This window comes from Rhyacophila brunnea, unplaced genomic scaffold (assembly GCF_057557595.1).
Source record: "Rhyacophila brunnea isolate RB1 unplaced genomic scaffold, BYU_Rbru_1.0 scaffold_20, whole genome shotgun sequence".
NCBI lineage: Eukaryota > Metazoa > Arthropoda > Insecta > Trichoptera > Rhyacophilidae > Rhyacophila > Rhyacophila brunnea.
This window is the reverse complement of record NW_028232860.1, coordinates 20359522-20373541: the sequence shown is the minus strand read 5'-3', so window position 1 is coordinate 20373541 and position 14020 is coordinate 20359522. Positions and strand designations below refer to the sequence as shown.

At 35.0% G+C, this 14020-nt stretch overlaps 2 protein-coding genes across 2 annotated transcripts in view; both read left to right on the top strand.

Moving 5' to 3' along the window:
* LOC147071357 (uncharacterized) overlaps positions 1 to 9646 on the top strand; it is a 28448-nt gene extending 18802 nt beyond the window's left edge. The window contains exons 10-16 of the mRNA XM_085948605.1: positions 346 to 452; positions 1674 to 1885; positions 2914 to 3029; positions 3694 to 3821; positions 4815 to 5051; positions 6053 to 6247; positions 8837 to 9646. Of these exons, the coding sequence (XP_085804731.1) occupies positions 346 to 452; positions 1674 to 1885; positions 2914 to 3029; positions 3694 to 3821; positions 4815 to 5051; positions 6053 to 6247; positions 8837 to 8953 (1112 nt within the window). The 3' untranslated portion in view covers positions 8954 to 9646. The remainder of the gene's footprint in view (positions 1 to 345; positions 453 to 1673; positions 1886 to 2913; positions 3030 to 3693; positions 3822 to 4814; positions 5052 to 6052; positions 6248 to 8836) is intronic.
* Positions 9647 to 12647: 3001 nt separating this feature from the next.
* LOC147071356 (uncharacterized) overlaps positions 12648 to 14020 on the top strand; it is a 46839-nt gene continuing 45466 nt past the window's right edge. The window contains exon 1 of the mRNA XM_085948606.1: positions 12648 to 12900. Coding sequence (XP_085804732.1) covers positions 12802 to 12900 — 99 coding nt within the window. The 5' untranslated portion in view covers positions 12648 to 12801. The remainder of the gene's footprint in view (positions 12901 to 14020) is intronic.

Sequence of the window (14020 nt, the reverse complement as noted above, 5' to 3'; positions counted from 1 at the left end):
TGTACTTACTTGTGTTGCGTGTGGCTTATTTTCTATAGAATTTATGACTTTTTTTTAAATTATTATACTACTGGTTATCTGGTTCTTGCGTCAAAAGTTTGCCAATCCTTGACTTCCTCGTAAAATTAGTCTCTTAATATAAATTTCTCCCTAGAGGGTCTCATATAATCCGTTTAGGAATGAAAATGATTGTTAATTTCATTTTTAAGACTACACAGCAAACGAAAATCCTCAAAGTTAGAGATACACAATGAGATTGATGATATGTAAACAAATCATATCTTCACTCTCTGTCCTCACAAGTCGTATGTTGATTCATAATTTTTCCTTTCTTAATTTCTACAGACGACGATGAAACAGACGAAGAAGGTTTGTCTTCCGACAACACATCCAATATAGACCTTGAAGAAGGCAAAGAAAAATTGGTGGAATACGATTCCGAGGAAAATGAGGTGAACAATAAAATATTCTATATATTTTATTTTACATACTTAAACTGACGCCTACAGACCGTTCAAATCAATGGCCGATTGCATAACCGGCCTGCTGGAATCTCTATCCGGAAATCTCTCCAATCGGTCAAACTCAGTCTCTCAGCATTCTTTTTGACATTCCTCCCCGGGGACTTCTTAAACTTTATGAAGAGCCCTGGATCCATTGTATCTAACAGCAGCACAGACCCATCTATAGCTTTAAAGAAAATTTATTCAGAGATAATTATCATCAACGTCATTAGCACATTGAGCTCCTCACTTAGTGGTGTCCTTGGTTCGAATCCTGCAGCTGGGTCAAATTCATCTTTTTTCCATTGAATATGTGTGGTTAGGTTAGGTTAGATCCAGGGCATAGACCCTACAGGTTGAGTGATTTTTTTAAAATATCAGTTTTTATTGACATTATAATCTGATGAGGAGGTTTCTTACCACATTTTTTTACAAGAAATTATTGTCAGCTGTTTGCTCAACCTGATCCATCATCTGCGTTTAAACACACATTGGAGAACACCATCAGAATTTTCCGGTTGTGGCATTTGAACTGGGACCTGTCACTAATCCTGCCAACAAGCTCAGAAATAGTGATGAAATTGATTAAATAGAAACGGAAAATCTGACAATAATATTCCCGGTACAGTAAAACCTCGTTAATACGAATTCCATAGGACCGAAAATCCAAAAAAAATTCGAATTACGAAATATAAAATATATGGAGGAAAAATATTAAAATTATGAAAAAAAAAAATTTGATTTTCATTAATTTTGTTTACGATCATAGATGTGCCTACAAATTTTCCGATTTCGTGTGTGTTGATGGGTCATAAAATGACAGGATTATTTATATTATCTTCTTAAAATAAGCAATTTACGATGTTTTAAGAAAAATCTGTCACAATTTTCAATGACTAGGTCATAAAATAGTGTACTTTATTACGATTTATTGAATATTTTTGTATGCCAGAACTCTGAAATCGTTTCGAATTACGAAATTCGAATTTTTTCTCTTCGACTTTTTTTTTGCGAAAATTTCGAATTTGGGCGAATTTCGAATTATCCGTGTTCTTATTAACGAGGTTTTACTGTATATCTATATCCGCAATACCAAACTGATTCTCTAAATCACTTCATCTTGAAAATTTACAATTCTAACATTGCACTAATTGTTTAATATGTGTTTAGATTGAGGTGGTTCCTGAAGTAGCACCCAAGCAGCCCAAAAAGACCAAGACTTCAGAGTTCTTCGACCAAGAAGCTGAACTAACGTCAGAAGACGAATGGAAGGGGTCAGGAGATGAAGACGAAAGAGGTTTGGACGTTTTGGAATGGGAAGAAGGTGATGCTGACAAATTTGATCAAAGGGCTGTTAAAAATCAACTGGAAAAGATACACATGTGAGTGCAATTAATTTGAACTTCTGGTTCTTGTCTACTTAGTGGAAGCCAGCGGCAAACAAATTTTGAAAATAGCCGTTGTACTTGATTATTTGTTGGGTTAGGTTAGGATAACATACTTGAATTCACGAATTTTGCCGAAATCGGCTATGCAAATTGCCGCTGTTTCCACCTGACTTCCAGTAAACGATTTGTACCGGACGTCTTTATGAGGGAAATTTAGACATTTTAGTTAGCTAATTAAGCTGGCACTACAGACCATTAAGGTCCATGGCCATCTGTATAACCATCCGCAAGAATTTTTATCCCAAACTCTCTCTCCCGGTCGGAAAGGTTAGTTGTATTGTAAGACATATCGCCAGAATGCCTGTGATATTCAATCCATAATGAACATTAAAACTATCTTTTACCATTATGTTTTTGTTAGTTATCGTCGCTTAAGAAACAACACCGCGGAAGTCAATTAATTAAAATTTTCAGGGGCAAACAAAAACCGTCTCAAAAAATTGAAAATTAATACCTTTTAACTTAATTTTTTTGTGTTTAGTTAAAAAAAAAACATCTTTTTAACTAAACACAAAAATAAGTTAAAAGGTATCAATTTTCAATTTTTTGAGACGGTTTTTGTTTGCCCCTGAAAATTTTAATTAATTGACTTCCGCGGTGTTGTTTCTTAAGCGACGTTATGTTAGTACGTGTTCAATTGTTGGGTATATAAAATGAGTCATTTTTCTTGTTTCCATTTCGCCATGGATGGACCCAATATTTTCTACATTTTTTTGAAAATCAAGTCAATTGAATATTGGAAAAGCATCTTCATTGTGACTAATGGGCGGCCACCTGTGATGTGTGCTGACCAATTCACCGGCCACTTGACGAACCCACCAGTCACGTTTCTGTGCCATTGCATAGAAACTACAGCCAATATTTTCCAAAAAAAGATACAACAAAAGTATGTAATTTGTTTAATAAAATGTCCTGGTTTTCTATTTTTTTGTTTTATAATGTTATCATATTTTTTTGTTAAGGCGAGAAGTTCTGGACCAGGACAAACGAGAGGTGAAATTGCTGCAGGAGATGCTGCTGGAAGACGGTGACCTCGAAGGTGGCACAAGAGAAAGGAAGTTCAGATGGAGAAATGTTGGTGTGTAAAATATAGTCATAATGTTACAATTATTATTATTATTATTATTTTATCACAGTGACAAAGGGTGGATGTAGGCTATGGAGATTCGACATAAATAATAGTGCACACAAAAATTTTTCGTTCATACTTTATTGTTTTCATTGAACTAAGAATACAAATCACAGATGGTAATGGTTAATCTTTAAAATTAAATTAAACCCTGCCCTAAACCATAATAATAGGGTCTTCTTAAGGTGCCATATTTCACTATCGTAAAGCTGCACCGTCTGAATGCAAGCAGTGAATAGGCGGCATTTGGTTTTAACTGAGTACAGTTGTAAGTCCTAGACACTCTGCATCAAGATGAATGTTGTTCCAGCCATTCCCAAGCACCTGCTCTTTACTTGACATTACTAGTTACAATGAGTATATTACAATACATTGATCACTTGTATTGTTATTCTTCTTGATTATTATAATCGTTTACCTTTATACAACACGCAGTTTTTGCCTCTATTCCATAATAGTGCAGTCAAGAATACATTCTTTGGATGCTTTTTCACAGCTTTCCGGGACACCATAGTTTAAAGAAGATGCAAGTAAAATAACGGCTCCTTCCACATAAACCTGACTAGATCCTTTGTGCTATGCAGTATTGTACGTTGAATACTGTTGATTTCAGATAGTGGAATAGAAAGTGGTGCAGTGGTCGGCGATGAGGACTTTGATGGAAATGCTGCTGAAGAGTTCCAGTCGGAAGAGCAGTGGCGAAGGCAAAGACATGAGAGGGAAACCTTCCTCAGGCAAATGGTTTGTACTTACTGCAACCTTATGTTATAGACAGAAACGAGATCTCAATGTAATGCAAGTGTATTTAGTGCTAACATGTCAGTTTATAAAGTCATGGGTCTCAGGTTCGACTCTCAGGTCTGGTAAATTCACATGTTGTTTTTCAACAAGTGTCAGGTCCAGAGTATGGACTCAATAAGTTGAGCAAATGGCTAACATCATGCGCGGCAAAAATAAAATATATAAATAAGAATTTAAATATTATAATTTTGCCGCGCATTGTACAACGCTAAAATCTTCGCGCGCCAGCGCCGAAGTCTGCCTCGTGATTCGCCGAATTCAAAGATCATCCGATCGGATTTGGCCAATCACGAGAGCTCTTTGGTGAGTCGGCGTGGGTTCGGAGGAATTTTAAAAAAGGGAACCCCGAGAGAAAAATAAGTGAGCGTCCAAAGAGCTTGGTAACTAGAAGGTTCTGCGTGACTCCCTTAAAAAACGCAAATAAACTTCAATAAAATAACAAGGGGTATCATTTACCCTACACCTAACATCCCGAGAAAAACAAATTTTAACACCACTCCGGACATCATTACTGAGCTAGCCGAAGAAGACGAGGTTTGTAACCTGAGAAAAGCCACGAACCCGTCCTCGTGCTTTCGGAGGTGTTAGTACCTAATTTACTTTTTACTTGCAATTGGTATATTTATTTATAGTAGTGAATAAAGATAGGTATTTTTAAAGCAAAATGGGAATATTGCTATCTACCGATTTTAAGAGAAACTTTATTTCCGACGGTATTCCGCATATTTTTATTTTTAAATACACTTGTCTCTTTACATTGATATCTTATTCTGTGACTCTCTGTCTAAGGTAAAGTAGCCATATCCCTATGACAGAAGGTTACAATACTTAAAAAAAACAAAATTTTATAGCTAGTTATTTATGTATCTCAATTTCATGAAAATTTCTCTTGATCTATGAATACATAATGCAATCCAATGTTTTCTTTTTCAGGAAAAAGAAAAGAGTGCAATGCACGTCCCTTCTCAGTTCTCTCAAGAAAGTGATGCGTATACGAAGACGGTCACCAGGACTTCTCTCATAAGATCTTCGCTCAACAAGAAACCAAACGTAGCATCGAAAGCTGCTGTCAATATAAGTAAAAATGAAAACCAGGAACAGCCAGAAGTGAAATCTTCCAAATCGGTCAAAGACTTACCTAGTCCGATCAAGAAACCCTTTGCCTTGCAGGTAGAGTAATGAAGTGTTATGTACTCCTAAGTTATTCTATACGAAAATGTATAGGTATATTACATTGAAATAATATCGGTTTATGGTCCGGGGGCATAATCCAGTAGGATTTTGAATGTAGACATTGAATGATTACCTGGAATGGTATTCATACAACTCATGTACAATCATAGCTTACCGAGTGTTTTGTTTGAAATTGTGGTAGATGGTCCGTGTGATATCCTGAATACAAGATGGCAACTTAAGAAATATAATCATAACTCCTATCACAATTGTTGTATGAAAATCTTGTACAAAACTAACGGTACAATAACTGTTTTCACACAAAAGTGCTGACTATCTCGCCAATCTCATTCTTCAAGCATTAGCGAATGCTTTGAATGAAATTTGTTGTAGTTTTGTGGTGCTATTTGACAAATTCGGACAGGTTATGAAAATCGCAACAATTTAAAATAAACATCAAAATGCTCTGCGTGGCGTAGTTCATATTTTTTTCCGACAGGTTTGCCACTATCGTTCTACTGCACATGCACATGTGTCACTTTGCAACTAGCAGAAACTGCTAAAATTTTTTGGTCCATGCATACAGTCTTGCAATTTGCACAATAATACGTGTTTACATTTGCATTTTATTGTTACGGTTGCAACAAAATGTACTGTCAGCAGCAAATCCATGCACATGTATATTGCCTATAACATTATTAGATGATCGTATCCATAATTTTATAGATACTATTTAAGTATTTTTTTCAAATATCCCTGACAGTTTGCATGCTGGCAAATCAGGATTTGTTACCGTGTAATTTTATTTTCACATTTAATAACATGTGTGATAATCTGTGCACGCATACCAAGGAACCATATGTGGCTCGGAGGCTGTAGTTTGCCAACCCTTGCTCAACGGCATTATTAACACCAATTACGGCGTCATTAACATTAATTCCAACATACATTGCCATGCTACCATATCGATATTAATGAATTCACAAATCTGTCGACAGAGTAATGTGCGCGGTTCGTTCCTGTCTCGCGGCCAGGCCGCGCTCAACCGGCTCGCGCTGCTCACGAAGAACGGTCCTCAAGCAAATGACGACAAACCTAAGAACCTGAGTTCACTGGCGCCAGGAAAGAAGGGCAATTTTGTCTTTGCTACAGTCAGTCCGCCATGTCGTGAGGCTATTGAAGAAGAAGTCAAGGTGAACATGTCAGATATCTTTTGTCATATTAACTTATGACATTACTACTATATTACATGTCGTTACATCTTGTAAACATTATAAATCAAAAACAACTTTTTTCAAGAGTCTAGAAAAACTGGTTATATGTAAATTGTACATTACAATTCTCCATATCACAGTTCGCCATGAGCTGTCTTACCGAAAAGAGATGACCGCATAGCATTGAGATTAAAAAAATACGCATTGTTCATGGAGCATTGCTGACAGTAATGTTCCATTTTTATTAGATTCAATACATATGAACATTAATTTGATTTTGATTGGTATCAAATATCTGATAATAACGCTGTCGTTATTATCAGATATTTATGATTATAATTATGTCGGTATAAAAACTTTCTGTTAAACTTCCATCCAGTGGTGTTGAAATCCATCTGCTCAGTTTAGGAATGAAAAAAATATAAATCTAACCATAGGAAAGCATGACATCCTAAACATGCATGCATGCAACGAGGGATGTCACATTTAAAGAAAAATTATCGATGCCAATCAATGGCGCACCCAAGGGGGGCTAAGGGGCCCTGGCACCCCCCAAAGATGAAAATTATCAGAATGATTTTAAATATTGAAATTGATAGGCAATAAACTATACCTTGGGCTTAGAAAAATAAAAACACGCCAAAACAATGATAAGTGAAGTAAGAAGTGAAAAAAGATGTAATTATTCTCCAGCACTCTTTTTAGAAAAATTTCTTAGATTTTAATTTCTAACACAAAAATTTCGAAACACTAATGTCGGGTTTTTTTAGAAACCCAATCCCTAATGGAACTGTCAAAAAATTCTCAGTGTCCATCCGAATTCTGGAGTGGTGTAGGTCATGGCTGGGGAGGGCTGACAGGATTCTAGCCTGGGGGCCCGGCGTGTCGGGTTGACCAGATAAGTGAGATTATCACACATCATAAATTAGTTTTAATAGTAAAAAAAAGTATTATACTTCATGGCCATGAACATTTTAAATTATATAATTGTGCAATATATTTTCTGATTATTATGTGTCGATACTCGACACCTCCATTATTAAAGTAGATGTATTAAAAATTGCCAATAATTCACTGTATAAGTAGATACCCTTAATTTGAACTAAAACACAATTTGAAAAACGTTAATGTAGTGTTTCACACTGCCTTTATTCTTAGCGGTAGGTAGTGGGCCCGCCAAATATCCCAGCCTGAGGGCCCGTTTCAGGATGTGGGGGCCAAGGTGTTGGTACACTGAGTGCAATAGACAAAAGACAGATAAACGAGAAATTAGGCTGTGTTGAGTAGGTTTGTGTATAAGTTAAATGCAATAATACTTTTTTTTGTCCATTTTCAATTAATATTTTGGAACCTCAATAAAAAAACCAAAAATCGACGATAAACATTCGGCGAAAAGAACGACTGCACCCACTAAAAGTCGGTGGTGGTGTAAATCAAAAGAATATTTTTTTTCAGTGGAATTCGGCATAAATATTGTAGCTCTCTAGACCAAGCGGATAGCACAGCCAATATTATTTGAGTAATGTTTTAGCATACTATGCGCACATGTCCAGCATGGTCGCTGTTAGTCACTTCCAATCCGCCAGTCGCTGATGACACACTCAACAGTTACCGCCACTATGCCTCCAATTTAATAAAAACTAGGAGAAACTGTAAAAATATACCATCGTGTATTGTGAAAATATGTAAAAATAATTATATGAAGAACAAAAAGAGCCTATGGGACTAATTTATATTCTCCTCCTTGGGCCCCCCCCCCCTCCCCCAATATTAAATCCTGCATGCATGCATCGAAATATTGATCAAAGACTATTAATACTTTTTTGCTATTGCAACGCCCAACTATATAAAAATTAATAATCTCTGGGTCGACAGTGTTGGATGAACTTTTGTAATTAAAATGAAAATAGGAACCTACTGTTGACTTATTTACTTTGGTTAGTTACTTGAGTGTTGTTATTTGTGATTTTGCATGATTGTTATTTTTTCAGTCGTGTAACTTTAATGCAAGGCATTTTTAGATAAATTTCACAGCGCAGGCGTTAAACTTGGAATGCGAAATGTATTCATTAACCTTAGTAACCTTCATTTTCTTAAATATATCCATCGTCATAAAAGAAGATTTTTATTCAACATCTTTGATTACAACTGCAATGGTCTTCCATCAATAATGATTGTCAATAGAGACACTGATTTCATTAAAACTCCTTTGCTGTAAACTCTTTCAAAATAGTTCTTCTATTGACATGTTCAATACCTCCATTCAGGCACTCAAGCACTGCAGTAAATGACCATTTTTTGTTGTACCCACTCATCTTGTTTTTCATAATATAATATCTTGATTTTATTGTACTTTTTTTTTTATTTCTGACAATATAATATATGATAAGATAATCTGTATTTTGTTATGTGTGCTCTGTTTTACTATTTTTTTTTTTATAAACTGATGTATGTTGTATCATACTCATTCTTTCTATGTTGCATATGCCCTTCTTTATATATAGATAAATAAACTGCAATTTTGATGATCATTGGTGTTAACACTTATTTTGCCTTATGATATTTCAGTTGGCTAAAAGAAAGGCGGTCTGTGACATCTCAACACCTGTACTTATCAAGAAAATACGTGTGAACGAAGGGGTGGTTTCAAAATCAAGAAAAAGCTTACTCGACCACATGGAATAAAATACATACCACCATGGCTAGAATAATAATTAAATTTTAACTTTTAACCAAGAAAATTTGTAAGATTTTGTAAATATACAATATATGTTATATTTAAAATGACAATGAACAGTTCAACAAACACTTTGTGACATCTGTGCTGTAAAAGTGCCTTTTATAGTTGAAATGCTTTGATGATAATTTATATTTTATTTAGTACCTACTTACCAATTAGCACATTCGTCGGAACCCAACGGATGCAGATTCAAGTCTCGCTCATTTTTCATCTAATACCCAATACCTTTTCTTATACCCAAGTATGTTTCTGAGATATTGCAAATTATGTATATTTTTAACCAGTGAAATAGCACCATACAATGACAAACTCGCTTACGCTTGAAGAATGAGATTGCCGAGACAGTCAGCAATTTTACGTGTTAACAGTTATTTTCGCAATAGTTTAATTTCCACACTGTTGTGGCCAATAAATACATGCATGTGTACAGGCGCTATTAGGCTCCAATTTATAGTCCAAATTCTTTGGTATAAAACTATCCTATTTAATTTTAGAGTCCAGCTGTTTTATCCCATCTGTAAATGCATAATACATAACACAGTTTTACAATTGGTTTCTATAAAATGTATTGACTGACATTGTAAATAAATGATGTATTTTATGATAATATAATAAAGAGAAAATTCGGGTTATTTATAAACAAAGTTTTTTCATTGCTATCCTTCATTTTCCTAAATTATCCGCCAAACATAATCCGAACCATCAAAATTTCCCAAATAAAATTGGCTAGTCATGTTCAATGAATGTAGCTGAGTTTTTGAGTGTCGGGTTAGGTACCCAAAATGCAGGCGTGGATGGCGTGCCTCAGGATAGACCGGGCTCGGGAAGACAATTTGAGCAGGTCACCCACCCCAGCCTATTTTACTATGAGTAAAATGTGGTCTTCTTCCCGACCATGTCTGATCCTAATAAAATTATAATAGAAAAATGGATCTCAGCCACTTGCTCAACATATTAGGTTCATACTCTGAGTCCTCTGAGTCATACACAAATTGAAAAACAGGGATTTGAAAATAGATGCCACAATATTAAACTTACAATGTTTCTATTAAACCATAGACTAATATACTATGTTAAACCAACCATATTATAATGTCTAGTTTTTTATTTTATTTAAATTAGCTAATTGTCAAAAAATCGTACCACAAGAAGTAATGAAGTGGGGTGATGTAGATATGCTCTTTTCATTTTTCTCCATGACTGAATATTTTCTAGATAAACTGTATGTTAATATGTATCTAAATAAATATTTGGTAGTAGGCTGTATCAATCATATTTCATTGATAACAAATCGCAAACAAATTTACAGTGTATGTACATAACAATACAATACATACTGTAAGCACCTACAGAGAAAATAATATTATCAAAACTCAAAATAATCATAACATAACATAAACGTGACAATTATAACAATATTATAGAAGCTTTTAATAAGCAAATTTTATTTAGATTTTCTATGAGTAGTATAAATAAACAACATAGTAAATGTGTCAGATAAAAAGTGATCTTGTCAATATTTACAAAACGGCTGATTTCAGACTACCCGCGTATTTTATTGTTACAAATACTTACCACAGTATATAGAAGGCAGTGCCCAGTGGCGGACCGCAAACCATATTTGGAAATAAATTCACGGAAAAATGCCAAATTCAAAAACAGCTGCTAGCAGAGTAGCTATACGCTTCATAACTTTTTACTACACTGATACGCTTCATTACCTGATTACCTCACATAAAATTAGATCAAATGATATTCAGTTGTATTAATATATTATATAGTAGCTACCTAATGAATAAATAGATAATACATGTATGTAAAAAATATATTTTTGAACTTATAACATCATTATCATCCTAGAGCCGGAGGGCAAAGTTATAAAGAGAGATAACCCGAAATTAAAATTTGTCGAATGAAGATTTATATAAGTAATTATATTGCTCGAGTCACTTACAATATTATATTTATTTTATCATACACATTGAAGATAGAGCACACAGCGAAAGGCAAATAGTGGAAGACCTGTTCTAGTCAGCACTGGGTAGGTGACGTTGCGATGTGACAAGGATCTACGATTCACACTGATCATTGTGAGCAATCTTTCACATTAAACAGCAATTCTAGATACCTATCAATTGATTGCTTCATAACATAGGTATGTGTACATTGGTAATGTACACATACGGGTAACATAGATACCTACATTGTGTTAATAGTGTTTAAAATGTTAGTAGACTAAAAATAACACTCTTGTCTTACATTTATTTATATTGAATACCATCGTAAGCTATTAGAGATTGTGGTTAGAGCTGTAGATTGTATTTACTGCTGGCTATAGCATGTAACTTCGTCCACGTGAAATCTGAAAACAAAAAGTAAAACGGTTTATTTTATTTTTCAAATCAATAAGACAGGCAATGGTTGAATCTAGGCACGTATGTACCCTTTATCCGCACCTCCCTCGTGATGAATTGTTTCATTTACGCTAGGCATTTTTAAAAGGTTTTATCTTAACTTCGGAACTTATTGAAATATTGCGATGAAACGAAACTAAATAGATACCTACCAACAATTTAATCTATAAGGTTTGCAAGTTTCATCAATATTGGTCCGGTAGTTTTTGAGTTATAATTTTATAATGGAACAGACCAATTAAAAAGGACACTATGTATAATATTATGTTATGAAAATAGTAAAAACCTTAGACTATAGATACATCTAGACACCACCCGTTGCATTGCTAAATGAAGCCGCGTGCCTTGCGTTTGGTTTGTGGGCGAGCGAACGCATTCGTCTACAAATGTTCGAGACCATAGACCATTTCGCTAGTGCTCGCCCAAAGTGCTCGCACTAGACGCTCAGAATTAAAATATAATTTTCTATTTTTTTACGTTATATAGTATTTTTAAGCGGTCAAAATGCAACCATTAGATAAAGATATCCATAATTTAAGTTATTTTAAAGAAACACTAGGTCACTGATATCAAAATATATACTAAAATACAAATAAATTATCACGAACATGTATCAACTTACCTATGAAACATAATACCATCTTCTTGCGTATCAGTACGGCTACCACATTTTAAGACAACACACAGAACCATCTTTTCTACTTAATTAACTAAAAATGTTTAACACAAAAAATAGCAATTTTAGCAACACGAACTCGCAAGTTATCGACGCTGTGTGAAGCGTTTCGCCCCGATTTGATGGCGATTCTTTTGGAAACTAGCTCACATTTATGTAGACCTTTTATGTTACTCTAGCGCGTGTCGCAGAGATTGTAAGGGTGCCGAATACTTTCTCACTCGCACTCATGCATCGTTTTTGTTCAGGCCTTGGTAAAAACCATGATCAAAAGACAAATATTTCGAAACCACAGACAATAACTTCAATTTTACTAATAGTAGGTAGAAAACAGTTGTACATATTTTTTCTGGTAATTTTGACTATCCCTAGTAAACTTATAGATTTCTTTTGGACAGAGTGGGATTCAATCATTTATAAGTAACTATGTTTTTGAAACTTGTATTTTTTTAATATCATATGTTTTTACTTCCGTATTTCACCCCTGCCGCAGATTTGGCATCCGTTTCTCAAGTTGGCAGTGGCCCTATCAGACAGGCAAGCTGAGGCAGTCAGACTTTGCGGACCGCCGTTGCATTGCGCATCTTTTGCGTGAGATATCGCAGCACACGACTACTCTATTTGATCGATTTATTGTACCCCTCAATCGGAAATACTCGAAGTTTTTTTGTAAACCATCGTACGCGTAACGCACCCTGTGATAATGGATCTATGTGCAAAGGAGATCGACGAAAAGATTTTAAAATCAACAGTTATATTGGTGGACATCGAGGGGACGACTACGTCGATCTGCTTCGTTAAGGTAGGTCCGCTTCATTTCGCCGGCCGGCGTTCACTCAAATCGAAATATATCTGTTTTTACGTTAAATTATGTAGTTTTCCCTGCTTTTTCCGGCCGCGTGATCGATTCTCGGTATTTTTTTCGGTCCACACACCCCCGTATGAAACGGGTATGGTCCGGAATTGCAAACGGTTCACGTTTTTGCAACATGGACGGCCATCCGTTTCAAGATGGGGTCTCGTACGTTTCAGCCATTTTTTCCAGCCCCCTCGATGCACATTTTATTCGTGTATATTGTACGCTGATTAAATTTTCAGTCATAGCACATGTTTTGCAATCAGCTGACTGTGTCACTGACATTACTAGACGACTTGATTGAAACAACGCGTAAAAAAACCTGTGTTTATTATAACTACCTACCTAGTTATGTACATACAGAATTTATTAGGATCATAAACGTATAATAAACATACATTTATTCAACCTCTGTCGGTATATTAACCTTTCATAAACAACTCGATCTTCTCATCACATATTGAGTTAGGTATTTTAATATTTTTACCTAGTGTAATAATTTCATTGCACTATGGAGTCAACATGTGAAATTTAGACAAAAAATATTACTCATTTTTCACCGATAAATTAGTTTCCGTTGATTCATGATGAATCTCATCCCTTTTTCCACTGAATATTGTGATATTACACGAATTCTCAGATTTTTTTAAATCCCTAGCCACGAGAATAATAAATTCCATTACATTATGTAGGTAGAGAATTCGAAGGCATTTCCGAATACTGCTGATACAGCTCGCGACTGCAAGATAAAATGTCGGACATTTTGCCTTTTCTTGTGCTTTCCACGACTGGTTTTCGATTTATATTAGTGAAATATTTTCAATCGGGTTCCACATTTGAAAATGTGTTCCAAATTCAAATTCTAGATAATAAAAAATGGTGCCCAAGCTGTGTGTTTTGTACGCATACACCTATTATTTATCATTCTATTTTTACATTATAATCGCATTCAAAAGTTCAACAAACTTGTGCCTTTATTCCTTTCCTACGTGATAAAATTCTTTCTGCGTTTGTTTTCCATCGAACATCAGCTGTGTTAGTAAAATTCTAAAAATAAGCTAACCAC